Source organism: Nothoprocta perdicaria, unplaced genomic scaffold, assembly GCF_003342845.1.
Source record: "Nothoprocta perdicaria isolate Ctin4 unplaced genomic scaffold, notPer1 scaffold_187, whole genome shotgun sequence".
NCBI lineage: Eukaryota > Metazoa > Chordata > Aves > Tinamiformes > Tinamidae > Nothoprocta > Nothoprocta perdicaria.
Window position 1 is genome coordinate 82,463 of NW_020455060.1, and position 25,302 is coordinate 107,764.

At 44.9% G+C, this 25,302-nt stretch overlaps 4 protein-coding genes across 6 annotated transcripts; 2 read left to right on the forward strand and 2 right to left on the reverse strand.

Annotated features, from left to right (window-relative positions):
• Positions 1 to 607: 607 nt before the first annotated feature.
• On the reverse strand, positions 608 to 11,275 carry GPS1 (G protein pathway suppressor 1). 3 transcript variants are annotated; one of them, XM_026036897.1, is made up of 14 exons: positions 11,206 to 11,275; positions 9,639 to 9,731; positions 8,723 to 8,904; positions 7,910 to 8,074; positions 7,584 to 7,719; positions 7,345 to 7,422; positions 6,867 to 6,927; positions 5,767 to 5,852; positions 5,233 to 5,327; positions 4,009 to 4,114; positions 3,569 to 3,649; positions 3,302 to 3,439; positions 2,923 to 3,057; positions 608 to 2,156 (listed from the first exon to the last, which is right to left on the reverse strand). In XM_026036897.1, the coding sequence occupies exons 1-14, from the start codon at positions 11,236 to 11,238 to the stop codon at positions 2,082 to 2,084; spliced, it is 1,464 nt and encodes a 487-aa protein (XP_025892682.1). In that variant the 5' UTR covers positions 11,239 to 11,275; the 3' UTR covers positions 608 to 2,081. The 3 variants fall into 3 exon arrangements, with proteins under 3 accessions (XP_025892682.1, XP_025892681.1, XP_025892679.1); XM_026036896.1 differs by lacking the exon at positions 11,206 to 11,275 and adding an exon at positions 10,767 to 10,949; XM_026036894.1 differs by lacking the exon at positions 11,206 to 11,275 and adding an exon at positions 9,961 to 9,984.
• Positions 11,276 to 11,501: 226 nt separating this feature from the next.
• RFNG (RFNG O-fucosylpeptide 3-beta-N-acetylglucosaminyltransferase) lies at positions 11,502 to 16,112 on the forward strand. The gene is made up of 9 exons (XM_026036829.1): positions 11,502 to 11,516; positions 11,682 to 11,888; positions 12,286 to 12,334; positions 12,718 to 12,820; positions 13,197 to 13,350; positions 13,820 to 13,905; positions 13,982 to 14,147; positions 15,126 to 15,211; positions 15,442 to 16,112. Exons 1-9 carry the CDS (start codon positions 11,502 to 11,504, stop codon positions 15,506 to 15,508), a joined length of 933 nt encoding a protein of 310 aa, XP_025892614.1. The 3' UTR covers positions 15,509 to 16,112.
• A 2,549-nt stretch (positions 16,113 to 18,661) lies between these two features.
• Positions 18,662 to 21,909, forward strand: DCXR (dicarbonyl and L-xylulose reductase). Its single transcript, XM_026036915.1, has 8 exons — positions 18,662 to 18,719; positions 18,791 to 18,888; positions 19,155 to 19,309; positions 20,383 to 20,425; positions 20,706 to 20,805; positions 20,954 to 21,018; positions 21,137 to 21,254; positions 21,637 to 21,909. The coding sequence occupies exons 1-8, from the start codon at positions 18,662 to 18,664 to the stop codon at positions 21,738 to 21,740; spliced, it is 741 nt and encodes a 246-aa protein (XP_025892700.1). The 3' UTR covers positions 21,741 to 21,909.
• A 440-nt stretch (positions 21,910 to 22,349) lies between these two features.
• On the reverse strand, positions 22,350 to 25,087 carry RAC3 (Rac family small GTPase 3). Its single transcript, XM_026036914.1, has 5 exons — positions 24,983 to 25,087; positions 24,590 to 24,707; positions 23,886 to 23,948; positions 23,178 to 23,337; positions 22,350 to 23,043 (listed from the first exon to the last, which is right to left on the reverse strand). The coding sequence occupies exons 1-5, from the start codon at positions 25,078 to 25,080 to the stop codon at positions 22,913 to 22,915; spliced, it is 570 nt and encodes a 189-aa protein (XP_025892699.1). The 5' UTR covers positions 25,081 to 25,087; the 3' UTR covers positions 22,350 to 22,912.
• Between the last annotated feature and the right edge of the window lie 215 nt (positions 25,088 to 25,302).

The window sequence follows — 25,302 nt, forward strand, 5'->3', positions numbered from 1 at the left end:
TTTTGGGATACAGCAGAATTCCTAATTTACTGCACAGAAACCACTATTGCCACCTAGTGGGTTTAATGCTGTTACAGAACCTTCACTTCCGCCACATCCCAACCAGAAAAAATGAAATTCTCACAAGACAGGCAACTGCCAGAGGTGAAAGACTCAGGGAACCTCAAGAGAACATGCTGAAGAGGCAGAAGACTTGTGATAACAACTTACGATTCCTTCAGTAAAAATCCACAGAATGGGACAGAAGGAGACAACTAAATCAAGACTGCTGAAGATAGGCATCAGAAAAGATGGCCAACTAACACAATGTACTGAATTGGGCTGCAAAAATCATCTTTTCCAAAACAGTTAAGATGTCTTCCTTAGAACTCACATCATTGCCTCATTTGAACTAGGAAGAAAATATCTGAAAGCAACAAATTTTACATACTACAACAGAATGTGGCTTTGCTTCAACATGAACAAAAGGCATTAATATTTCCTAACAGTTCTACAAGGTCTAACAATAATTTACCTGAGGACTCAACTTGCCTGTCTCTCAAAAGTGTCCATCTGTGCCTGACTCAAAGTTCTTGATTACGTAGCTCCTTTTCTCTCCTCCAAAATGTGGTATTTTTTCTGTGTCAGATAGAAGATATTTAACCAGAGATCTCAGAGCAACTACTGCTTCCATTTTTGGCATCTAAGTCATAAAGAGGGAGAAGAACCAGCGGGAGGGAGCACTGTTGCAGTTTCACAGCTGTGTACAAAAGCAGCGCAGCAATTCGCACTTAGACCATTTCCTCAAACTGCCCTTTCTTCGCTGTCTATCCAAGACATATCTCTAACCAAAAAAGAACTGGTCTGCCAGATATCATCAAGCTTAGAAGAAAAACAATTACTTAAATATACGTAAAAAAGCAACTTTAACACAAAACTTCAAACACTACAAAGCTTTTTAATCCTGCAGTTTAATGCACTAGAAATAACAGACATTAAAAAAAAAAAAAAAGCATTAACAATAACATCTGTAGTCAATTGATAGTCCAGCCAGATCCAGCTGGATGAAAGTTCTTAGCTTGCCTTATGCCACAAGACTGCAGTGACTTTAGAACATTCAGTGCACATCTCCATTCACAGAATATGCACACAGACATGCAGGACGCCACCTTTAATCCCTTGATAACAGGGTAAGCAGAATAAATGCACCTGGAGAGCAGGCATCTAGACTGTCTGCTTTCAGCTCTGCCCCAGGACTTGCGTGGCATTTTATGACATTTATCCATGCTGACAAAAACAACTTTTGCACGTGCTGGGAAACAATCACACACTGTGGCAAGAAGACTGGACAAACAACAGTTCTTGCACAAGGTAGAGATTTTACTGCTATGGTAATACTGACCCCAAAGCCAAGTCATGTGCAGGTGAGAAACAAATTAAAAAACAAGCTTCTGAAAACACAGGCCAGACAGAAAAAAAATAGATCCAGGCGAACACAACAACCTCAAATACAGACCTGTGTCTGAATGCATGGAAGAAGTCCCATGTGTTCAGATATAGTAAAAAAATCCTTAAGAGTTTCTCGAAAGAATCTCGTCTCCCATCAGAACTCTAGCTCCATAACCAAGAGCAATGCACTTGGTTTATTTGAGTTTATTTGAACAAACAGAAAGCAGAGCACTGCTCAGAATCAAGGCAATATTTCAGGCCAGCAAAATTCATCTTTGATAACACTTATCCATTCAACTTAACACTATTTTTGTAGCGTTGAACCAAGAAAATTAATAGCATCTGAAAAACCCTCTAATCAGCATCTGTATGAATAACCGAGCAACTGTTCATGGAGTGGTGGATGAAGGAGAATGGAAGGAGATGTCCTACCAGCACTGAAATGATAACCCATTGCAAAGATTCCACTTTTAGAAAGAATTTCTTTTCAACAAGAATTAAGGTTACTAGAATATTCATATTATTCACCCTCCGCCCTGACCCTCTCAACCAAGCATAGTGAAAGAGGCAGGGACAATTTGTGAAGCGCAGCAGTTTTTGGGGGAAACACTGGATACAGTCCTGGAGGGACCATTTCCAGCACATGAAGTTTTTCACATGTTGGTGCTCATTCGGGACTGGCTGTTAGCTGGAGTAAGCTCCCCTTGGCTACCTTCTCTTGGAGGAGACTGCAAGAAGAAGACCAAAACACATGCTAGTTAGTGACACGTGTACATATGCTAAAAGGTGCTTACAGAGAGATCAAATGAAACAGAGATGAAGCACAGCAAGACAGTTGCAGTAGGAGAGCCTACCCCTAAACTCATAAATAACAATGATTTTGGCAAGGTTTTGTGTTTATAATCTTTTTGTAGTTACTGTTCACAAGAGCTGTTCATAATTAAGTCAAATCAGATGTTTGAAACCATTTTTCTTTACTAATTACAAGGTGCAATGAGCGCAAGTTGAATCAAAAACCTGCTGGCTCGAATCTTTTCTGGCATTTAATTATCAGGGAGATGAATGTACTACAAAAAAATAATACTAAAAATAAAGATAGGCAGGTGGCCTATCCTCCCTCTCTTTCAGAACTGTATCCTAGAAGAAATATTTGAAACAAAAATGCTTTTTATATTTCTTTTGAAAAATAAAAGTGAGAAATTTTTCTTTATTTTGATAAGACAAAAAGTAGGTCTACCAAGAATTAGCCAGAATCACAGAGGCAACTCAAGCATACAGACTTCACAGAACATTCTACATTGCACATCAGTCAGTGTATTAGCTAGAATTTCTTGTTCCTTCTGTATTTATTATTTAACATAGTAAAAATGTGTCCATTCATGAGCACAATAAATCTACTACAGAATCTTCAGCTCACCAGCGTTTGCACTTTCTCTTAGAAACAAACAAAAAACAGTAACCCTGCTTCAGATTGCACATTTAACAGGTCCATACCTTGACATGTATCTGGTTACGCAGGACCGCTGCTCGCAGGATCATAGCTTTAGCACGTCGTTGAAACTCTTTGCCCATTAGCAAAGACTTCTCAAAAGTGGTGCTGCGCTGGTCTACATCTCGAGCATAAAGAATCTGTAACCGACAAAGAGAAGTGGATGCAGGAGCTACAACAGGGCTCCAAACCAGGAATCCCTTTCTGCATGTTGGAACAAGGCCAAGGTATCATGGAATCTGAGTTTCCATGCAGATCCCCACTATTGAAAACACCAGTTACTACAGGTAAATGAAACTTCGAAGACTCTCAGGAATAAAGAGCTTCTAAGTACTACTACAACTGCTCACTTCTGTCCACAACCTGTGGCTCGGGTGCACTAACCTTACTATGAGAGTCTATTCTGGCATTGATCAGTCCCTCCAGGATCAGCTGCGTAAGTTCATCTTCCAGAGCAGCCACTGTAGTATTAAAAGCAGTGGCCATCTTGCGCATGTCTGCTGACACATAGGGGCTGAAGTACTAGGAACAAAGAAATAGTTATTTGCCACAAGCTTTCTTCCTAGCCTCTAAAACACCGTAAGAAAAGCAATTAGGAAGAGATTTCCAATCGCATTGTTCATCTGTCTCTCAGGTTTCTGGAACAATTACCTGAATAAGGGCACGATTTCGAATTTGGGTATAAAGTGTCCTGACATGAGGTGCTAGGTACATATCCAGCAGCAGGTTGTCCTATGCAGGAGGAAGCAGAGAAGCACCACAGAAAGAATATATTACTCTTATGTTATTAAGCATGCATAGATATATGCTTAAATTTTAAGCATATTAATATTCACTACAGCAAGACAAGACTATAAAATAATATACAATAAAGGAACACACATACTCTCTCTCTATATATATATATATATAAAATTTATCTTCAGTCTCCATTACCAACATTACTCCCATGTCTATTTACCATGGAAAGGCAGAAGGCATAGCAAAAGAGTCAAACATGGAACACACTCCCAGTAGCTACTTTTAATATTCAATTCTTACAAAAGGCCAGAGGAAGGAGACTCTTCCTGCCCTGTTCCCCTGCAACTCACCTTCATCTCATCCAACATCTTCAGGCATGAAGCATATTTGGATTCGTAAAACTTGAAGATGATGTCACGAACCTGTGGCTCCAGCTCCAAAAACAATTTGAAGGAGCTACAGATAAACAAGCAGTGATCAGATGGACCGTGGAACTCACCAAGACACTCTCCCACAACCTCATCACTCCAAATTACAGAGTTACAAACTCTGACCATCATTTAAAAACTCCAAGAATGTACTCTCTAACCTACCAAAAAAACATTTTCAGGAAGGCAAGGAGCCTGGAAGACGGAAAGGTGCAGCACAGCATCAGGGCTGTGAGACAAGAGACTTTGACAAAACAAGTAGTAGGAATGTCTGTCCATGCAAGGCAAGAAAATAGGTGGGTTAGGTCAAAACCAAGATAGACCATGAGAAGACATAGGCAAAACTGGTGTTTGCTGTCCTCTGTGCTAGCCAGCTTTGTGTTCCCTTACAAAAGCACAACTTCCTCTAAAGTACAGTATGCCACAGGTGAGTTCAGCATGTAACTGTGTCAGGAAAATAACACATTTTAAATGAGGTAGATCTTTGGGACGCACATGCTTTCTCAGTGCTCTCCCAATTCTCCAGCCCAGATTTCTGAACTCTGCAATCTTACTTTATAAACCAGCAATAAAAAATACCATGGTAATACTCCTTTTCCACACAAGTTTAAAATTACTGCTTCCATACCCTTAGCTATCCAGGACTTAGTAGTAGAACCATTTAAGTTATGATGCAGAGGTCCACATTATTCCAAAATGTGTAATTCTCATAATCTTGCACATTTTGCTGTTAGATTGTCATATTAACCAATGTTGTATTAACAATTATTTGTAATAATACGATTAACATACACTAAAATAAGTTATAACATGAAGGAAAATCATCTTATAGCTGCCTTCCATAACGCTGCCTCACTCTGATTTAAGATCCAATGTTGGCAACTGCTAGATACACAGAATAGTGGACTAAGCAGTTTTTAGTTATGATCTGGGTTGGAAACTTCTGTAATATTACCGAAATTTCAGCTATGATAAAACACTCTGGGAGTGAAATCTCACCTAACACTACCTTCTAACTAAGGCTGAGTGCTTCTTTCTCCCCCATTGAGGACTACTACTCTTGTCTGAATCCATTTTCAAATTAGAGCCCATGTCCCAGAAGATGTCCTGTACTGTACAAACTGCTCTCGAGGTTATCACTCTCACCTGCTGGAGATAACATTTCGTTGTAGTTCCTGACGGTCAAAGGTAGCAAGGGCACAGAGACCACCGTACACAGCCACATTGCTAGGAGATAACAGCTAGAAACAGAGAGAGAGATCTGAACTGGAGCATTATCACAGACTACCAAGAAGACACAGGCCTAGAATTAGGTATTTTACCCCAGGCATGACAAATGCAGTAGAAGCACTCAACATGCTCCCTGGCATTCATTCAGCTTAAGAATGAATGACCACTGTTAGCAGCAGAAACCAATGCCAGCAAACAGTCTTTTGAGGGGACTGCACTGGTGCACAAATCCCACACTCAATACCCATGTGCCATAGAGTAGACAATTCAGAGAACTCAAGAACAGACTGTTTGTTTTTTGCTTTTTTTTAAATATGATTCATAACACAGGAGGATATGATTCATACGCAGGAGTATTGCGAGGGTAACTACAGCATCTGAATTTTACAATCTATTCCTTAGGAGAATTTCCCATCCAAAACCAGCACACAGCTCCCTCTTGGTCCTTACCTCAGGGAAATCACAGTGATCAAATGATGCCAACAAGAAGCACTTCGCTGCTTGTTTGTATTTTCGAGCAGCTAGCTCAGCTAAGCCTGAAACCAAAAAATGGTTAGTTCTCTGTTAACAACAGCATATGAAGTAGCAAAAATGCAACATCTATGGAGCAGAACAGGCCCCACATAATTGCTTGTGATTTTGCTATTGAAGTAAAATAGACTCTTGGTCAGTATCTAGCATCTGGTAGAAAACATTGCCTCACACCAGCATCCTCTCTGAAGAAGCTTGAGGAGTGGAAGGAAAATTCAAAACCTAGCCACAGTACTTCTACCTCAGCTTAGAATCACAGAATCATTATGGTTGCAAAAGATCTTTAAGATTATCAAGTCCAACCATAAACCCATCACCACTATGTCTACTAAATCATGTCCCCGGGTGCCTCATTTACATGTTTCTTGAACATTGCCAGGGATAGCAACTGCACCGCTACTCTGGGCAGCTTGTTGCAATATTTGACCACTCTTATTGACTGACCCCTGCTTCACTATCATCTCCTTTTGGGTTGTTGTAGAGAGCTATAAAGTCTCTCCCGAGCCTCTTCTTCTCCACACTAAATAACTTTTAGCTTCCTCAGCCGCTGTTCATAAGCTCTGCGCTCCAGCCCCTTCACCAGCTTCCTTGCTCTTCTTTGGACACGCTGCAGCAATTGCCATTTCTTTCTTGTAGTGAGAGGCCCAAAACTGAACACAGTGTTTGAGCTGTGGCCTCACCAGCACCAAGTCGAGAGGGAGGATCACTTCCCTGCTCCTGCTGGCTGCACTGATACACGCCAGGCTATCTTTGGCCTTCTTGGCCACCTGGGCACCCTGCTGGCTCATGTTCAGCTGACTGTCGACCAACATCCCCAGATTCTCTTCTACTCTGCAGCTCTCCAGCCGCTTAGCCCTATGCCTGTAATGGCTTTAACATTTCTACATTTCTGGTGAGAAAATATGACATATTGCAAATATAAGAGAAGAAATCAAGGACACACTGCTGTCAAAGAGCCCTATGGAGAGTTAACAGACAGACAGGCAGACAAGATCGAGGAACCTGAGGGATTCACTCACCTGCTGCACATTTCAATTTGGTGAGAATTGCTTGTGTCTGACTGTCTCTTTCTCCTCTTTGCTAGAGGATGGAAAAAAAAAGCAGCAATGAGCAAGTATTATGAAAACCTTTTTGATTACAGCTGTCCTTGGGATAGTTCATCCTATCAGTTAGCTTACAGTACTCAAAATCAAGATAACTTCATTTTATCTATCCTGGAGAATATGACAAGAAATGAAATGGATACAGAGAATAGAAAATCTCTCTACATTTATCATAAACTAGATTTTCTACGCACATATTTGGAGATAAACAGCAATGAACCTTAAAAGGAAAAGTATACAAATCACAGTGTAGACAGATTACAGAAAGAACACACTGCAAAATCAAAGAAGCCTCAGAGGGAACTAAACCTAAAAGGGGAAAGGAAGAGATTCTGATACAAATTTTGGAGACAGAAAGCAAAGAGAAAATACAAGTTAAAAAGCAGAAGCTTACCTCTGCAATTTCTGGTGTAGACTCAGCCTTGCTTACATAGCTCAGGACGTGAGACCAGTTCTGGAGGTATACACTGACCTGTAAAAAGCCAGAAAAACAGCACAGTCCAAGCCATGAATAAACAGTGTTACTTGCAGCAGCTCTGTCACTACAGATACAAGAAGTATAACTGGACACAGATGGATAGCACAACAGGTGTCAGAAAGACTTCTGCAATTATTCTCTGCAGATCCTCCTACCTTGATGACATTGAGACACATGTTAATAACATGTTTAGCACTGGTGCAGTAATCACGGGCTCGCGAGTAACATTTGAGAGCATTGCTGAGGTCCCCACAGTCAAGGTAATGATCACCTAAGTCATCATGGCCTCTCCTAGGGCACAGAAGTTAAAATACCAACTCAGAAAGTACAGAAAAGAAAGGGAAGGCAGAGTCATAGTTTGCTTGAAACAAGTAACTTGTCATACTGACCTAAAGGACCTGAACACAGCTGACTGCCTGTGTTAGATGCCTAGAAGAGCAAAACGCTCTCCCTTGTTTCAGCAGAGCCTTCTACATCTCACCTGATACTCTCCTTGATGGAGTTCCCTTTGTAATTTTTCAGATCTGTGTCCAGTTTCTCCAATTTAAGAAGAGCTTTTTTGCGTGTAGCTTCTACCCATGCTGTGTCAAGAGGAGGTGGTTCAATCCCGCTATCAGGGACAGCATCAGGCGTGTTCTGCAGTTCTCTGAAAGCAAAGAGTTTGCTACAAGTTTTTCAAGACAGAGATCTAAGATGTACATCACACTGCTATGCTAACAAATGGTACTACATAAACCAAACAGATTGAAAAGAAAATAAGGTAAGGAGGTGAAAGAAAAAGAAATGGCTGCTATAATTTGCAGTGAAATATCAAAAAAGAACTATAGATGGATAAGTGAAGTATCAAAGTCAATCATCATCAGGCTACCGTTAACAGTAAAGCTGTTGTTAGGGGAAAAACATGGCAACAATGCAAATATTTAAATAGTGTTAAATTATAAACACAAGAATATCCAGAAGAAACTTAATCTCCGGAGTTTTCCGTAGGAGTAAACGTGTTCATTAATATTTGAATGAGCTACAAGGACTAATCTCACCTCATCACCTACCTGTAGCCCTTTAAAACATTAAGACTCCAAAGCAAAGCAGTAACTTTTTTGTGTGTTTAATCTTCAAAAAAGCACCATGTCTTAGGCCTGGAAACATATCATTAGTTCATCGCTACCAAATTCTAAGGAACAGATAATTTGTATAAGCAACACTCCACTGTGACATGCAAAGTTTCCTCCTGTGTCTTAATCTGTCTTAATGCAATCAAAGCCACTCTCTCATGTTCCCATCTCTTTCTCAGTACCTGGCGGCCTCAGACAATTTTCTGTGGATTTCCTCGTACACATCGACATTGAAAGTTCTCTGGACAAACGACAGTGCCATCTTGAGAGCCTCCACCCGCAGCTGTGGACAATGATCAGCAATAAATTGCAGACGCTCAATTCGCATCAGACCGCTGTAACTTGAGGCATACTGCTCCAAATCCTGCAAAAAAGACCCGGTCTCAGAAAGCAAAGATGACAACACTATCTCGTGCTGTGACTTTGTCTGGATTTCATCCTTTGAATCAAAGTTTCCAAGACCAGACACCCATTCTTGACAGGAACCAAATAAAACAATATTCAAGGCCAAATCTAGCACTTGGGCATCAGGAAACACTAGATACAGGTTGGCTGTTCACATTTAATTTGTTCCCTCCGTGTGCCAAAGGTCAATACATAGTTACAGATGTCGTGAACACTTTTTGTAACACGATTCCTCTGTGATTTGGTGAAAGAATTAACATACTCTGAGACTGAAACAGCACTGTGTGGACTGAAGACTTGTCTTTAGGATTCCTGCTTTATTTGCTGCAGAATCTGAGAAATGCAAAACCAGGAGCATTCCTTCTTCCAGTGCTTCATGTTTGAGGCTGCACAATACTCCTGACATCTTTGAGCAATTTCAGCTTTACTCTTTGGTTCTTTGATTGTCAAAGGGGGATTATGTTCCTTTACATCATATAATTACAGTGAAAAAAACATCTCTAATATTTGTGGAACATTTAGATGCTATACTAACAAGCAAAACAAAAAACAAAAAAACAAAAAAAAAAACAAAAAAAAAAACAAAAAAAAAGGAGGAGGAATAAAATGAAGCTGCCCTCCAAAGACCTGAAAGGAGGAAGCCATGCCCAAGAAATTAAGCCCTTCTGCCCTCAATCTGCCCTCAAAACGTACCAGAGTGGGGTTTTCCACCACATAGTTGATATCGGGTGCATTCTGCTGATCTTCTTGAGGATCTACGTCAATCTGCATGGGCTCTACTGCACCCTGGAAAAGCAAAATACAGTCAGAAGTAGCTCATTACCTTTGAGCAGGAAACAAATATGGGACTCAATCTGCTAAGGACCCACCTAAATCTGCATGAAATTATAAAAATTAAAGAATACTTTTGACCTTTTAGATGTAATCATGATTTATCTCTAGCAAAGCCATTGCCCAGCATGAAGCTTTCTCTACAAAAAAAAAAAAAAAAAAAAAAGGCAGCATTAACTCTCACCTTTCATCAGAGCATTTTCCTTTTAGAAGCTCCACATATAAAGTATTAAAGCATTAAAGTGAAGGGGTCAGCATGCCAGATGCTATGCAGCATCTCAGGGTGCAGACTAGATTCCAAAAGACTAAGATGGCTAATTTCCATTTCTCTTTCTTGAGCAAGGGTTGGAGTTTCACCCACTGCGATCTCACACACTGATTTGACTTGAGTCTCCAAGATTTAAGAGAAATCCCCCCAAACTTGAAGTAAAGTTTGAAGTAAAACTTGCCATTTTTGGCATGGGAGACAGGGAGGACAAAAGTCATCTAATTGTCTAGATCACCACACAAGAAAACAACAGTGCACAATACTGCTTAGGTTGACACATACTGAGCCCATTACTTTGCCCAACTTTATTTAACTTGCTTCTTTGCTTAATTGTTGGTGTTGCTTTTTTGGGGTAGAACTCGTCTACACCAGAAAAATCTGATCTATGACTTCGACTCCTCACGATCCAGTATTACAGGAATGAAAAATAACTCCAGGTGGTAAAACATAGTGCTTTGTGTCCTGCCACCCTGGCAGACAGCACGCTACACTTTTAGGATAGGATTCTGCTAGTTCTGACAGTGGATAGGAAACTAGCAGATAAGGAAAAGCACGTGCACATTAAAAGACTGCATGGATCTCAGTGGGAGATACACAATATTTTTAGACTAGCTATTCATCTCAGAAAGCAAAGGGTTTATTCCGTAACTCCTCACGAAGCACACAAAACACTTGCTCCCCAAGGTGTGTCGGGCCCAGAGGATCACCCTGCTGGAAGGTACCTCATAGAGCATTGTACAAGCTGACAAGCTGGCGCTCAAGCTGAAGTCTCCTGCTGTGCTCGGGAGGAAGAGATCTGACCTACTGCTGCAGGGGGTGCAGTACAGATCTGTCACTGACGAGGAAGCCGAGGTGGCTGCTGCGCTATCCCTCATCCTGTCCTGACTCTCTGCACCCCCGCGCCCTGACACAGAGCTTGCTGGCTGCTAAAGGCAAGAGACACGGTTAACTCCCGGAGAGAACTGCTGCACCGGCTCCCGCCCGCCCGCGATCCCGGCTGCGCGTCCGCCACCAGCGGCAGCAGCACAGAGAGGCCCACGGGGCCTCGCGGCGGCTCCGTGCCGGGCCGCGCCAGGCGGCGAAAAGGCCGGGCGGGGCGGGGCGGGGCCGCGCGGGGGGCCGGGCCGCGCGGGGCCGGACGGGTCGGGCGGCGGCCCCTACCTGCAAGTTGAAGACCTGGACCGGCAGCGGCATCTTCCCCTCGCGCCGCCGCTTCCGGCTGACCTCGGAGCGTCTACCACTGGCCCAGTTTCCGCTTCCGGCTGGGCGCCGCCACCAGACCGTGTCCGACAGGTGAAGCCCTTAAAGGGCCCGCGGGCCGGGACCGCCGCCGCTGCCTGGTCGGGAGGCGCCGCCCCGCGGGCCCGGCCCCTTCCCACCACTCCTCCCCCCTTCCGGCCCGGCATGTGGCGGCGGCGGTGGCGGCGCCGGGCGGCCGCGCCCGGCGGGGCGGTAGCATGAGCGACGCCTGCGTGGGGCCGCGGCGGGCGGCCGCGCTGCTCTCGCTGGGCGCCGCGGCGCCGCTGCTGCTGCTGATGCCGCCGCCGCCGCCGCAGCCGCCGCCCCCGCCCCGGCAGCCCCCGCCGCCCTCGCCCGCCCTCGCCCGCCGCCCGCCGCCGCCCAGCGCTGCGGGGCAGCAGCGCGGCGGGCCGGGCGGGCGCGGGCGGGGGCCGTGGCGGGGCCGCCTCGCTCGCTCGCCGCCGCCGCCGCCGCACCGGGGCCGCCCCGGCGGGGAGCACCTGCGCCTCGAGGACATCTTCATCGCCGTGAAGACCACGAGGAAGCACCACCGCTCCCGCCTGGAGCTGCTGCTCCAGACCTGGATCTCCCGCGCCAGGGCGCAGGTGAGCGCCCCGCGAGCCGCCGCCTCCCGGCTGCGGAGGCGATCGCGGCCCCGAGCGGCGGCTGCTGCCGTGGGGCAGCCCCGCTCCAGGAGGAACACCGAGTGATCACGGAGATCTCCAGCGCTGGTGACCCGAAGCTGCTGTTTTGGACAGAATAGCCCAGTGGTCGAGCTCTCTGTAGAAGAAAATCAGAATCGGTTACCCTCTTCAGGTTTTTTAATTACATTTAAGCATATTAATCCCCTCTAGAGAGAGGAAAGGAGGAGGAAAAAATAAAAAGTGAGAGAGAAAAAATCCTCATAATTATGACTTGAAACTGAGCAAAGTTTTAAATAGCTTTTGAAATGGTCTGAAAGGAAAACACCATTCCCACACGCTTGTTTTTTGTCTTCTACAGACATTTATATTCACTGACTGGGAGGATCAGGAACTACGCCTGAAAGCAGGTGAGCTGTGTTGCTTAGATGCATGCTGTTTCGTAGAAGGCCTTATTTTATGCTGTGCAAGCAATTAGGGAAGTTAAGGTAAAAGTTTCACAAGAGAAAATAAAGCTTTTACCACTTGGAAAAGATCTCTGGAAGGTACCAAATGTTTTTTGTCTTGTGCCTATTTCCTTCCTGTTAGAAAGCGTCAGTCTGTCTGGTCAAAAATGATAGTAAGCATTTTCTTTGCATGCTGTATGTGCCTACAGCAGTTGCCTGCCATAGCTTATTCTGCATGTATGTGACATATGCCAATGTGCTTTTTTTTTTTTTTTTTTTTTTTTTTTTTTTTTTTTTTTTGACTACATGTGTGTCCTAGACTTTAAAGACTGATATTTATTTCCCAGGGGACCACATGATCAACACCAACTGCTCTGCTGTCCACACCCGCCAAGCTCTCTGCTGCAAGATGTCTGTGGAATATGATAAATTCCTCGAATCTGGGCAAAAGTAGGTAAAACAAATTATTCTGTTTGTTCTGTTTCTTACAGTTTTGCTTTTGCAGGAAACTTCAGGATCTTCCTCTGCTCCAGTAAGGAAAGTAGTGTTAGCTAAAGTCTGGTGTTGGTGGTGAGTGTTGGGAAGGGAACATTGCAGAAAGCAGTGTTTATAAACAAGTATCATCTAAAAGACTACAAGAATGATAATCCGGATGGGGTTCTTTGAGGGGTCTTCTAGAAAGATGGGTATCTTTCTAGAGTTAGAATATATGGTGGTTTCACCGTAAACTTGTTTATCTGTTCTAAGCCCAAAAGATGCAGACTTGGCTCTGAACTCAGTTCTTTGACACTGCTCCGTACTAACTTTCTTCTTTGTTTATTTGAAGGTGGTTTTGCCATGTGGATGATGATAACTATGTAAATCCACGGACTCTCCTGCGCCTCTTATCTGCCTTCTCACACAGCCAGGATGTTTATGTGGGGCGACCAAGTCTGGACCACCCCATTGAAGCAGCTGACCATGGTCAAAGTGATGGATCAGTAAGCAAGTTTTGTAATTAAGCTGAGACATCCTGACCTTTCAAGCTTTAAAAACCTTGACAGTTCATCAAATCTCCTTTAAAAACAGCTGACTTAATCTGAAAGCAATGAATCTGGAACTGGTCACTGTCAGAGACAGTGTATAGGGTTAAACGGATATTGACCAGAATAACCAGGGGATAGCTGCTGTTGGGTACAAGTGGGAATAGAATTTTTCATTTCCATGTCTGCTCTGTCAGTTGTGTTAACTTGATGGTCACCTGGAATCAGCTCCAAAATGGAGTTTCCTTTGAGAAAACAGCCTGCTAGGCTTTCAGCAATGTAAAACAATGGGGTTAATATGTAGTTTTGTTCTGATTCAAGTGCAGTAGCTGATATCTTGCTCAAGTTTCCCTCCCTATCCAGCCAAATGGGGAAAAAATGTATTATCAGTAACTCGTATGTGTTTGTTCTTGCTGCTCTTTGGAAGACGACTGTGAAATTCTGGTTTGCCACGGGTGGAGCAGGATTCTGTATCAGCAGGGGTCTTGCCTTGAAGATGAGTCCCTGGGCTAGGTAAACACTGCTCATAGCTGCACTTCACTGATATATGTTTAGTACAATTGAAAGTCTGTTATGTTCCGTCTTATAGCCTAGGGAATTTCATCAGTACCGCAGAAAGAGTACGTCTTCCTGATGACTGCACTATTGGCTACATCATCGAAGGGCTACTGGAGGTGAAGCTGCGGCACAGCCTGTTGTTTCATTCGCATCTGGAAAATCTGCAGAGGCTACAAGGCGAGTCTGTGCTGCAACAGGTAGGATTAAGCTTCATGTCCTTATACCTCAGTCTGATCAGAAAGGATGCTTTCTATAGACAGCACTTTGAGCAGAGAAGGATGTCTGCATGTTGCTCAGAGCTTTTTTTTTTCTTTTTTATTTTTCCCCTTTTTTATCACTCTGACATTTTCATTAAGGGACTGTAGGTGGAGCTATAAGGCTATCTAGGAGCTTTTTCTCATGGGTATTTATTGGTATCATGAACAAATGATTGACATTGTTCCTATGTGCTTATGATTTCCTGGTGATTTTCTTACCCAGCAAAAAAGTACACCTGGAGCCAAGCTCCTGCATGAATATCCTCTTTCATGTTAGTGAAGTTGTTGTAGGTCAAATATGGCCTTTTGTTGATCACATTTTTCTCTAAAATTTTAATAGCTAATCCAAAATCCAGGAGCTTAAAATTCAGCAGGAAAGAGAAGTCTTATACCTTGTGCTTGCAAATGTACTACTACTTAGTACAGTGCTGTTGTGGTAAGAATAGTACTGAATTGAAATTCTAGACTTTTAAATTTTGTTGCCAGGTTTGGTATACAGTAATCATTGGCATGTCATTTAATATCTAAGTGTTTCTATTTTCCCTCTATGCTAAGACACTACTACTTACCGACTTCAGACAACATCTGGTGAGGATTAGCTTTTCTTTAGCTGAAGTACAGATACTTGTAGGACTGGTGCTCTGAAGCTTATCGATATAACTGACCTTATGTTTCAGAGTAATGCAACTTTATGCTCTTTATTCTCTCAGATATCCTTTGGATGATCAGAGGTTTACTTGACAGCTACCATTCAATGCCAATATTGCTAATGTCAGGAAAAGCTAACTATCTTTCACTGGAAAGCTAGCACTCAGATGAGACAGGAGTCTTTCTTCGTACCTCAGTAATAATCCTGTCTCTCTCTCCTCAGTTATTCTGTTTGTGTTACAATTTTTGAATATTTATTTGTCTTTCCAGGTAACCTTAAGTTATGGGGACCCTGAGAACAAACACAATGTTGTGAGTGTAGGAGGAGTATTTGGCCTGCAGCAAGATCCAACTCGGTGAGTGTCATCTTCCAGGGTAAGATCTTCCCCTACTGCTTGTGTTTATCAACTGCAAAATGATCAAATCCACAGATGGGGTTATTTTCTCATGCTAGCTCTTATCAGTCTGCCAAAGACAGAGCCGCTTTCTTAGCTCTGTTACAGCTGAGAAATGACCCAGCTGTGTTCAATGACTAATGTTCCTAGTCTGGAGAACTGCAGTCTCACGTTGTTTCTTTTATTCACAGATTTAAATCTGTCCACTGTCTTCTCTATCCTGATACTATTTGGTGCCCTGCTAAGAAGACTGCTTAATCTTTGACCACTCATGGACACTTGTATCCTACCACTCTGCTGAAGACAGGAGTTTTGATGTGGTGGTTTTTTTGTTTATTGCTTTTTTTTTTTTTTTCCCTCCCTCTGGGAGGAAGACAAATACCTACAAAGCAGAGAGACTGTATTTACAAAGGCAAGACTTTGATCAGATAATTATCACAAGAAGTTGTGGTTTGTTCATCTGCTGCCTGGGATATTCTAGAGAGGAAAAACTTTTCTTCTACTTGCTCCTCGGTCCCTGTGTCTCTCATGTGAATCTGTGCACAGGTATACATACTCGGAATGACAGCATTGTTAGTGCTGTTACAGGCTTTTAGAAGCAGTTGTCTTAAAGCTAGAGTGTTGTAGCAGATTGTAGTCCCCATGGTGACGAGAGATGTGGGAAAAGAATTTTCACTCGTCTTTCTTGGGAACAGAATTATTTAAGAGCTGCTGTAGCCTGGTATATTAAATTGTCTCTGCCTGTGGGCCAGAGCAGGGTCTGTTTGTAAACACCAGGAATCCTAGAATTGCTGGGGCTGAAAGCCTTTGCTGTGGAGAAGCCCTGTGTGAGCTGGCTCAGGACCATGTAGGAGTTGCTTGCAGTGCGCGTTCACTCCAGTAGTCCGTGAATGTACCTCCCATGGAGGTGATGTCAGACTTGGCTTTCTTACCAGGTGAATGGTAGTGGCTGTTGATTATGATGGTGGTCTTTTAGGTCCAAAGGTGGCTAGAACTAGTCCCTTGATATTTGATACTGGGGGGGGGGGGGGGGGGGGGGAATGTCAGGCTACATGGTATTCAGTGCTTTGCCCACAGCAGGCTATGTGGGCCAGAGCATGCTTATTGGTTGATTTAAAAACTTTTTCAAGTCCTGTTATATCCTTTGCTGCCTGACAGTGAAGAGGAATGGTGGGTAGCTGTAATGCCCCAAGGAAATCTGATTTGAGGATGTCTAATTGTATGACTGTGGTTCCCCTACTTCAGCTGAAATCAATCTTTTTGAGGTCTAGGTCTGTGTTTACTTTTACTCTACATTTTAATGTTTAAATAAATAGTTCATGTAATTAATAAAAGAAAGGAGACTGCACACTTGCACAAAAGCAGAAGTTTGCTGCTGATGTAGATTTTAAAGTAAGTGGTGTTGTTTTTTTCCTTAAGTGGAAGAAAGGGAGCTCCACCGTTTTATTCTTCTGTTAGCTTGAACTTGGCCATGTATATTCCCTTCCTGCCATGGTGAAGAATTGCATTAAGTTACTGCTAAACAACTCTTCATTCTAAGAGACTTTTCAGAAAATATTTGCTGGTTACTAGCCATAAAGTCTGAGGCAAATTTAAGGGAAGAACAACAGAACCATACTTTTAATCATAGTTCCAGATTGTATAGCTAAAATGTCAATCTGTCACATTTCAGGTTTCTAAACTGCTGTGTCTAGCTGTATTGAGGGCTTCAGCTAGTTGCTTAACTTGCTATCACTTGAAAAGTGGGATAATATACGAGGTACGACCCACAGTTTAATTCAAAAATGAAGTTGAGCAGAGGTGGCAGTCTCCTAGAAGATACTATTCCCTGCACTCAGTATTTTTGCCCTGGTTAACGTGGGCTTTTTAGCATTTACCTGGGTACATTCTGCCCTCTGTAGTTTTAGCTATTTACACAGAGGAATAAATAAAATGACCTCTATTTGCTACAGTCTTGCAGCCAACTTAAATTTCTTCCCTTGTCCTTACTAAGGCTGTGCAGACACTGTTCTCTGATCATGAGATTGATCAAATCACTGCACTGCTCTTTCTTACTCTCATGTCAAAGTCCAACTAGCACCGTGTTTTGTAACAGGTACACGTGTAACACTGACAGCTAATACTGATGACAACAACACAGAGGGTAGTGTAGGACTTGTGGAAGAGTTGACTGCGGAATGTCCTACCTCTCTGTTACGTCTTCTGCTCCCTAGAACTGAGGTGTCCTGTGGTTTTATTTGTCATTAATAGCTGTGGAGATTCCTGGTATCCATATAAATACCACTGCTTTTTGAAGTACTTACTAGGTTCTTGTTTTCAACTTTGTTCAGCAGAAATCTGTAAACATTCATGAGCTTTCTACGTTATCCCAGATACAGATTTTGAGATTTTGAACACTTTTTTTTTTTTTTTCTCCTCTCTCCTTTGGAGCTTCTCCTCTTTCACTGAGGGCAGTGTCTTGTCAGATATTGTAAACAGTGCAGAACAACTAATAAGCGTTGCCACAAACTGCAGTTCAGAACCCACAGTGTTTCCTACTGATGGCAGCAAAGTTGAATTGTAGAAGTTCTGGGCTCTGTTAAGTTGTGCTGCCGTTTGGTGTAGTTTATAGGGCATTTTATTAAGCTGAAAAAGGCCCATTTCCTTGGTTTAGCAATACAGAGCTGTTCAATATGGTCAAGCTTTTAAGACTTCTACTAAGTGTTGACAATACAATAGGCTTTATGGATATATTGAGGTGGAGTTTTTCAGTTAACCTAATGTCTCATACACAAATGATTCTATAAAATAAATATTTACAGATGTGAAAATCTGTGTATTCTGTTTTTTTTTTTTTTCCATAACCAGGACCTGTACTGCAGAAAGCTGAGCTTCTGAGTTGACAAGTACACTCACAGAGCTCTGTATCCCCTACTGCAGTGTTGTCCTTGCTGCTCTCCTGGCAAAGTAGGGGAGCTGGAGACATCTTCCCTCAGCATCATTAGAGCTAACTTGCTGTATCATAACTTATCCTTTTTAGCATCTTCTAGGCTGTTTCCTTCAGTTTTCACAGGGAGTGAATAGCTGCTGTTGGAGGGGCAGGTGCTACATGAGGGCTCCTGTGCCCCCATGCAGGTGCTTTCCAGGCAGTGATGAGTGGTCCAGGGCAGGCTGCAGGCTTCAGCAGCAGCCTCCAGCAGCTGGAGGGACAGATCCTGCTGCTGTCCCCTCAAAGCCCGGTTTGCTGTGGCCTCTCCCCATGTTGCCCGAGACCCAGAGCCTGGAGAGCCCAGAAGCGGCTGGCGGCGCCGCTGCTGCCGTCTCAGGACGGGGCTGCTCGCGGGCCGCGCTTCCCAAGCGGGCCGGGCTGGGGGCCGGGCCAGGCCGCGGGCCCAGCGCCGCCCCGGGCCCGCCCAGTCCGCGGCCCGCAGCATGGAGCTGGAGCTCGGTTTCCGCGGCCGTCGGGCCTTGGTGACGGGCGCCGGCAAAGGTGACTGGGCCGCAACTCGGGCTGCGGGACGGGCTTCGTGGCCGGCCGGGGCTGACGCCGTCTCCCCGCAGGGATCGGGCGCGCCGTGGCCGTGGCGCTGAGCCGGGCCGGGGCCCGCGTGACCGCGCTGAGCCGCACGGCGGCCGACCTGGAGAGCCTGGCGCAGGAGGTACCGGCGGCGCCTGGGCGCCCGGCAGCCCCCGGCGGGCCCTCCGGCAGCCCCGGGCCTGGAGCAGCACCCCCTGCCCGGGTTGCTCCTAGTTCCGGAGGAGCCCCTTCCCCCCCAGCCCCCTCCCACAGGCCCGTGCCCCGGCTCCCCCCTGCCCGCCGATAATCCCGGTCCCGGCCCCTGCTCCCCACGCGGCCACCCAGCCCCCAGAGCAGCCTCCATGCCCAGCCCCGGTCCCACCATGGACACCCTCCCCCCCCCCGCAGTGCCCTGGCATCGAGCCCCTGTGCCTGGACCTGGCCGACTGGGCGGCTACAGAAGCAGCACTGGGCGCCGTGGGGCCCTTTGAGCTGCTAGTGAACAACGCGGCCATTGCGCAGCTGCAGCCCTTCCTGGAGGTGACCCGCGAGGCCCTGGACCGGTGAGTGCCCGCAGGGGCCAGCTGGCCGTGGCCACTGTGCTGCCCTGGCCTGCTCTACCCAGGGTGCAGCTGGGCCTGGTGCCGAGACCTGCTCTGTGCTGACTGTAACATGTGGCAAAGCTTTTCCAAAACTCTTACCTCTTAGGAAGAGAAGTAGCCATTGAGTTGGTACCAGTGTCTCCACACACCTTTGAATCGCCATTGTATGTGCTTTCTTGGTCGCTTCTGGTTTTGACTCCTTTACTAAAAGTAATCACCTTTCACCCTGTTTTTGAGCATTAGAAAGAAGCTGAGTGAAGCGCAGAAGCTCTTCTATGCAGATACTGAGTGGCCAGACTCTTGTGGCTTTGCCCCTTACTCAACAAGGCAAAACTAACCAAGCTGGGCCTTTTGCTTGGTGTCCAAGCTGTTCATCCACATTGTCCAGGCTAGTACTAACCCAACAGAAATGCTGATAAAACAATTCAGTTAGAGAAGACAAAGCTAGGTAAAGGTATACAAAAGACTGTGGAAAATTAAAATCACTTATTTTCTTCAACAACAAAATATCATGATGGATCAAGTTTTGTCCCTTCACTAAAAATGGCAGGTGTGCAGCTATATTAAAAAAATTGATTTGTAGCTAGATTACAAAATGCAGACATTCTACTTTAGATCATTGCATAGAAGAGGCTGGTGACAACCTGACTAAGGATTATATGGCAAATAAAAGAAATGCTGTTCCTATTTATTGCTTTAAGACTGGTGACGGTTTGGTCTAAGAGGAGGCATAGGCTCAGGCCTCTGGTTAAACTTTAATGATGGTTCATTTGCTGAAGAACATAGTCCTGATAGAAGGAAGCAGACTGCATCACTCCCTCTGCACAGGGAAAGAGGCCAGTGAACAGCTTGCTAGTTACGGTTAGTGCCCAAAGTGAGTGTAATTCATCTTACTAGTCAATCTTTTCTCTCTGTGGTAGATATTCATCTGGTGTTTTGCAGGTGCTAGCAGCACTAGACCTCTCCTGCCTCATGAAACAATTCTTATCTGGCCTGAGCTGCAGCTGCTCTGTAACTTTTTGATTTATTTGTAGGTCTCTTGATGTGAATTTTCGGGCTGTGCTTCATGTTTCCCAGGTGAGGAGGAATTTTAACTACAGTTATCTCAGAGCCACAGTGACTAAGTTGTTCAGCAGAGTGGAGATAAGTCTTAAATCCAATGTTAAAACTGACAACTTGTGTGTATTGTCCCTTCACCCAACACACACACACACACACACACACACACGCACACACACACGCACACACACACTCTCCTTTCTTGTCTACTGTAATATTCCAGGATGATTCCTACTGAACGGAATGGTGATTTATGGTGATTTCTCCCTCTCTGATTCTGTCACCCTTTTGTTTCCAGATTGTTGCCCGGCAGATGATTGCACAAGGACTGCCAGGTGCAATTGTAAATGTCTCTAGCCAGGCATCTCAGCGTGCTCTGCGGGATCACGCTGTCTACTGTAAGTGCGTATAGCTTTGGCATTGCCTCTCTCATCTTTGCTGATAGCCACCCAGGCTGCCAGTTCTGGGCAGAACAAATTGCCTATGTGTGATCCAAACCAAGTGCTGTACACTAAAAAAGCCTCTTGTTCTCCCTCTCTACTAAAGGCTCTACAAAAAGTGCTTTGGATATGCTGAGCAAGGTAATGGCTATGGAGCTGGGACCCCACAAGGTAGGATTTTTTTTCTCTGAAAGAAATTTGGAAGCTGAAGTGTCAAAGCTGCACAAGCATGAGCAGTTCTTCTCAGAGCAGCCTGGTTATTTGGTGTGTTTGTTGTTCTTGGTCCCAGATTAGGGTGAACACTGTGAACCCCACAGTGGTTATGACTGATATGGGGAGAATCAATTGGAGCGACCCTCAGAAATCTGCTGCCATGATTAGCCGAATCCCACTGGGAAAGTTTGCAGGTCAGTGGTGTGTATTTGTTACCAGGCTCAGATCTCTGTCATAGCCAAGATTTTCCCCTAATTGACATCACAGCCATAGGTAGCTTATTTTGTGGGCAGAACCCTCTCAGTTTAGGACAGGCAGAATGCACTTGCTCTACTACTATTCGTAACTATGAGTGGCAGGGGAAGTGCGTAGGTGCTTGCTGTGAACAAAGTATCTATTCTGTGATTGCAGCAAGGACATGACCAGCTCTTACTCCAGCTGCACAGTGTATCAAACCATGTACAGTCAGGAGAGAGAGATTCTTCCCCATTTCAATTACCTTTAGAGGCCAAAACATACCTTTTAGGATGCTTTTTCTAGTACCATTTCAGATGTTCTCTGTGTGTTTGATTCCAGAGGTGGATGATGTCGTGAACAGCATTCTCTTCCTGCTCAGTGACAAGAGTGCTATGACAACTGGCAGCTCATTGATGGTTGATGGGGGATTTCTTGTCTCCTAAGATGACACATTCATTTCACACCTGGCATTAATTTTCATACTAATACCACACAGATGTAAACTACCTGGAAAACAGTAAGAGGCACAGAACCCGTGCTGCAAGAGAGGAGGGGCAGCAGGGTTGAAACCTGTATAAGAAGTGATGCAGAAAATTACCCTTAGAAGACTTCTATATAATAAAACTCACGTACGCTGTCATGGAGAATGTTTATTGCACCAAATAAGGTTTTGTCTTTTCACTCTACATGATGATTAGAAACCGGACCTGTCTTTGTTCCAACCCTCTCCCCCCACAACCCTTTGGAAGCTCTCCCAACCACATCCATACAGTCCACCTTCACTTTGAGTGGGAAGGGAAGGGAGAAGCTAGCAGACTCCTCACCGCTTCCTTTACTGTCTTTAGTAGAAAAATCAAACCAAACCAAACAAAACAGAGGCAACAACCTCAGCCCTGCTCTGCAGAGACTGGATTGCAGGGGGGGAGGCCCTGCTAAAGACTGATGAGGAGGGAGCAGCACCATGCTGTCCTACAATGTGCGCGCATTAAAAGGCAAATACATTGACTGCACAGGGCTGTTTCACTCACTGAGTTTAGTTAGTACCCAATAAAGCACTGAATGATTAGTACTTTATCTTTGCATCTCATTCATTTTTGACCCTTTCAAAAGCTGGTTTTGATCCTGTAACAGTCTCAGGCACATGTCTGCTAGAGCACTGATTTGTTAGCCACACCAGGCTGGGTATGGAGCCCCTACTACTATAACTGCTCTTGTCACTCAACACCTTTTATATCGGCTCCTTCCCCGCTCCCACAACGATCTTCATCACCTGCTTCATCCTGCCGGTATAAAGCAGCTGTTTCCAGCACAGGGTGGATGTCTCAGCTCTTTCAGCTTGGAGTTCGGGAGAGCCACAATAGCCTATTGCCCCAAGGAGCCACCTTGCCTTCCCCACTGTACCTCCCCTGGGGGCTTCAAATCCCCCCAGCTAGTCTCCTGCCCCCACTGCCCCTTCACATCAACACTGACGTCAAATCAAAGAGACATTTAAAAAACACTGACTTCGTACATGATGAAGGGCCCTATACATCCCAGCCCCCTCCAGAAACACTCAGTTAATATGCAATCTGTAGGAGGACAACAACATGCTGAGCCAGCACCCAGGCCACAGCCCTCAGAACACGGTGCACTTTTTGCCAGGCTTCTTCACAGGTGGTGGGCAGAGCACAGCTCGGATAGCTTCATCAAACACCGTCTTCAAACCCCGCTGCGTCAGGGCAGAGCACTCAAGGTACTTTACCGACCCTAGGGGAAAGAGAGCTCCATCTCAACCACTCCAGTCCTACCAGGTAACAGCATCCCTCACCCAGTCAAAAAAGGAAAACAAACAAACAAAAAGACCTCAACCTCGTCGGGGTTTGCCATCATATTCAACTTACCAATCTCACGAGCCATGGCCAAACCTTGGGGGTAGGTGATAGGGGCCAGTTTCTTATCACGTAGCCTTTCAATGGTGTCCTTATCATCCCTCAAGTCCAGCTTGGTGCCCACCAGAATAATAGGTGTATTTGGACAATGGTGTCGGACCTCAGGATACCACTGGAAAAGAGAAAACAGTAGTTGTGGCAGGAGATGCAACGACACAGATGCTTTTACTATTGGGAGCATGGCTTTTAGGAATATCTGAAATTTTCGCAGCACCTGAACAGGTGACTTTTACCTACATTCCTGAATATGCCAGGAGACTGGTGTAGATGTAATAACAAAGGCACAGAGAAAGGGAATCACAACAGATGGTATCTGCCAGCTCCGCACACGCTGATTCCTTTAACTCCATTTTTCCTTCTAGGACATCCCATCCCTGATCTTCTTTAAGACTCAGATTCCAAAAGGCAAAGATTTAGCCAAAGAACTCATTAATACAATAAGCCCCTCAGAAGGGGCTTATAACTTCCTCCAGACTAGGAATTTCCATCTCATACCATGTGGGCGATGAACACACTCTCACACACACAAACACACACACTCACATTCTCTCTCAAAAAAAGTCAAAGAACGTTATGGAGTTGTAAGTATGATGCTGAGTGGGACATGGGACTTCACTGCCTCCTCCCTTCCATTGTTTCCTTGGCAGGAGAACACATTACCTTTGCTCTGACATTCTCAAAGGAAGCTGGACTCACAAGGGAGAAGCAGATCAAGAAAACATCCTGTGTGGAAACAAGAGTCAAGACATGTGAAAAGGAACAGCAAGAGATAATGGAGGGAGGGTGGAGAGGGAGCCTTACAGAAAACAATGTCCTTTCACCAATGAGGATCACAGCTGTAATAAACTGTTCCCCCTTCAGGGGACAAAATAATTCACAGAGTGCAGAGATGGACTTTCAGTGTATGACTTCATCTTGATGCACAGTACCGGGCCATATACATTAAGAGCTTGTGGTCACAAATCCCTTAGTTGTGATACGCTTTTTCTACCTGATGGAGCATGTGCAATCACTACAAGTACTACTATCAGTACAGTCCAGTAGCAAGGTGTGTCATGGAGAAAAAAAATGGAACCATGAACACTGCTGGGCTGCATAAAAGTCCCACTACATTCCTTGCACCAGACTCTGCCAATCGCACATGTCACTGTTCAAACCCCATTACAATGTAGGGACTAACACAGGATGATCAGCTGGGAAAATTTCAGATGTGATCCTCCTTAAAGAATTAGAATTTTGGCTGCAGCTGCAGGAACTTAGCTTTGCCTTAAAGGAAAGCAGTTTATTTACAATCTGGCTGTCCTTGGAAATTGTCCTGTCCCCAAAAAGAAACAACTGCAAATAGGTCCAAGCCCAATACTCACCGTTTGTGGGTAAGAAAGAGGCCTCAGTCGGTCATAGTCCTCTTGCCCTGCTGTATCCCAGAGGCCTAGGTTCACTGGCTTTCCATCTACCATGACATTGGCAGAATAGTTATCAAACCTGCCAATGAATAATCCTCTTTAGTGATAATCTTGTTAAGACCCACGCATGACTTGCATGAAATCCATGGGAAAGGTGAATCAGGAGGGGACACTAGAACCCAGGTCCGATGTGTGTCAGGGTGTACTCTGCCACTCAACTCTACAGCGAAACACCACTGGCACCATCCTCACACTGGCAGTTCACTGCCTGAGCAGGTACAGTGTTCTCTCCACTGACAAAATCTACTTCTACATGTGTACACATACTGAGTAAAGCCCAGTGCTACTACTCACACAGTGGGGATGTATTCTCCAGGAAAGGCATTTGTGGTGTAGCTGATCAGCAAGCAGGTTTTCCCTACAGCTCTGCAGAGGATGAAAGAGACAAGCATAAAGACAGGCACAGCAAGAAGCAATGAAGCAGAAAAACTTCCTCTTTTCCTTACCCCAAGAAAGGATCAGGCAAAAAGGTAATATGCGAGGAAACAGATTTATAACAGGGGGAATGCTCTGCCTGCCAAGGACTGTGCCTGAACTCACCCTCTGCATCTTGCCTGAGCACACACCTGACCCTGCACTTTTGCTCCTTTTCTCCAGCCCTCCAGGTCCAGCAA

What these genes read in the sequence shown, in the direction of transcription:
- DCXR (XM_026036915.1), top strand. Translation starts at nt 18,662, where the DNA reads ATGGAGCTGGAGCTCGGTTTCCGCGGCCGTCGGGCCTTGGTGACGGGC. An exon ending in ACCCGCGAGGCCCTGGACCG is followed by an intron (nt 19,310 to 20,382) that starts GTGAGTGCCCGC and finishes ATTTATTTGTAG; the next exon opens with GTCTCTTGATGTGAATTTTC. An exon ending in GCGGGATCACGCTGTCTACT is followed by an intron (nt 20,806 to 20,953) that starts GTAAGTGCGTAT and finishes TCTCTACTAAAG; the next exon opens with GCTCTACAAAAAGTGCTTTG.
- GPS1 (XM_026036896.1), bottom strand. Translation starts at nt 10,919, where the DNA reads ATGAGGGATAGCGCAGCAGCCACCTCGGCTTCCTCGTCAGTGACAGAT. An exon ending in AAATTGTCTGAGGCCGCCAG is followed by an intron (nt 8,075 to 8,722) that starts GTACTGAGAAAG and finishes CTTTGCTTTCAG; the next exon opens with AGAACTGCAGAACACGCCTG. An exon ending in GAAATCGTGCCCTTATTCAG is followed by an intron (nt 3,440 to 3,568) that starts GTAATTGTTCCA and finishes CTTTGTTCCTAG; the next exon opens with TACTTCAGCCCCTATGTGTC.
- RAC3 (XM_026036914.1), bottom strand. Translation starts at nt 25,080, where the DNA reads ATGCTTGTCTCTTTCATCCTCTGCAGAGCTGTAGGGAAAACCTGCTTG. An exon ending in CTCTTTCTTACCCACAAACG is followed by an intron (nt 23,949 to 24,589) that starts GTGAGTATTGGG and finishes GTTTCCACACAG; the next exon opens with GATGTTTTCTTGATCTGCTT. An exon ending in TTGAGAATGTCAGAGCAAAG is followed by an intron (nt 23,338 to 23,885) that starts GTAATGTGTTCT and finishes TCTCTTTTCCAG; the next exon opens with TGGTATCCTGAGGTCCGACA.
- RFNG (XM_026036829.1), top strand. An exon ending in TTCCTCGAATCTGGGCAAAA is followed by an intron (nt 12,821 to 13,196) that starts GTAGGTAAAACA and finishes GTTTATTTGAAG; the next exon opens with GTGGTTTTGCCATGTGGATG. An exon ending in AAGATGAGTCCCTGGGCTAG is followed by an intron (nt 13,906 to 13,981) that starts GTAAACACTGCT and finishes TCCGTCTTATAG; the next exon opens with CCTAGGGAATTTCATCAGTA.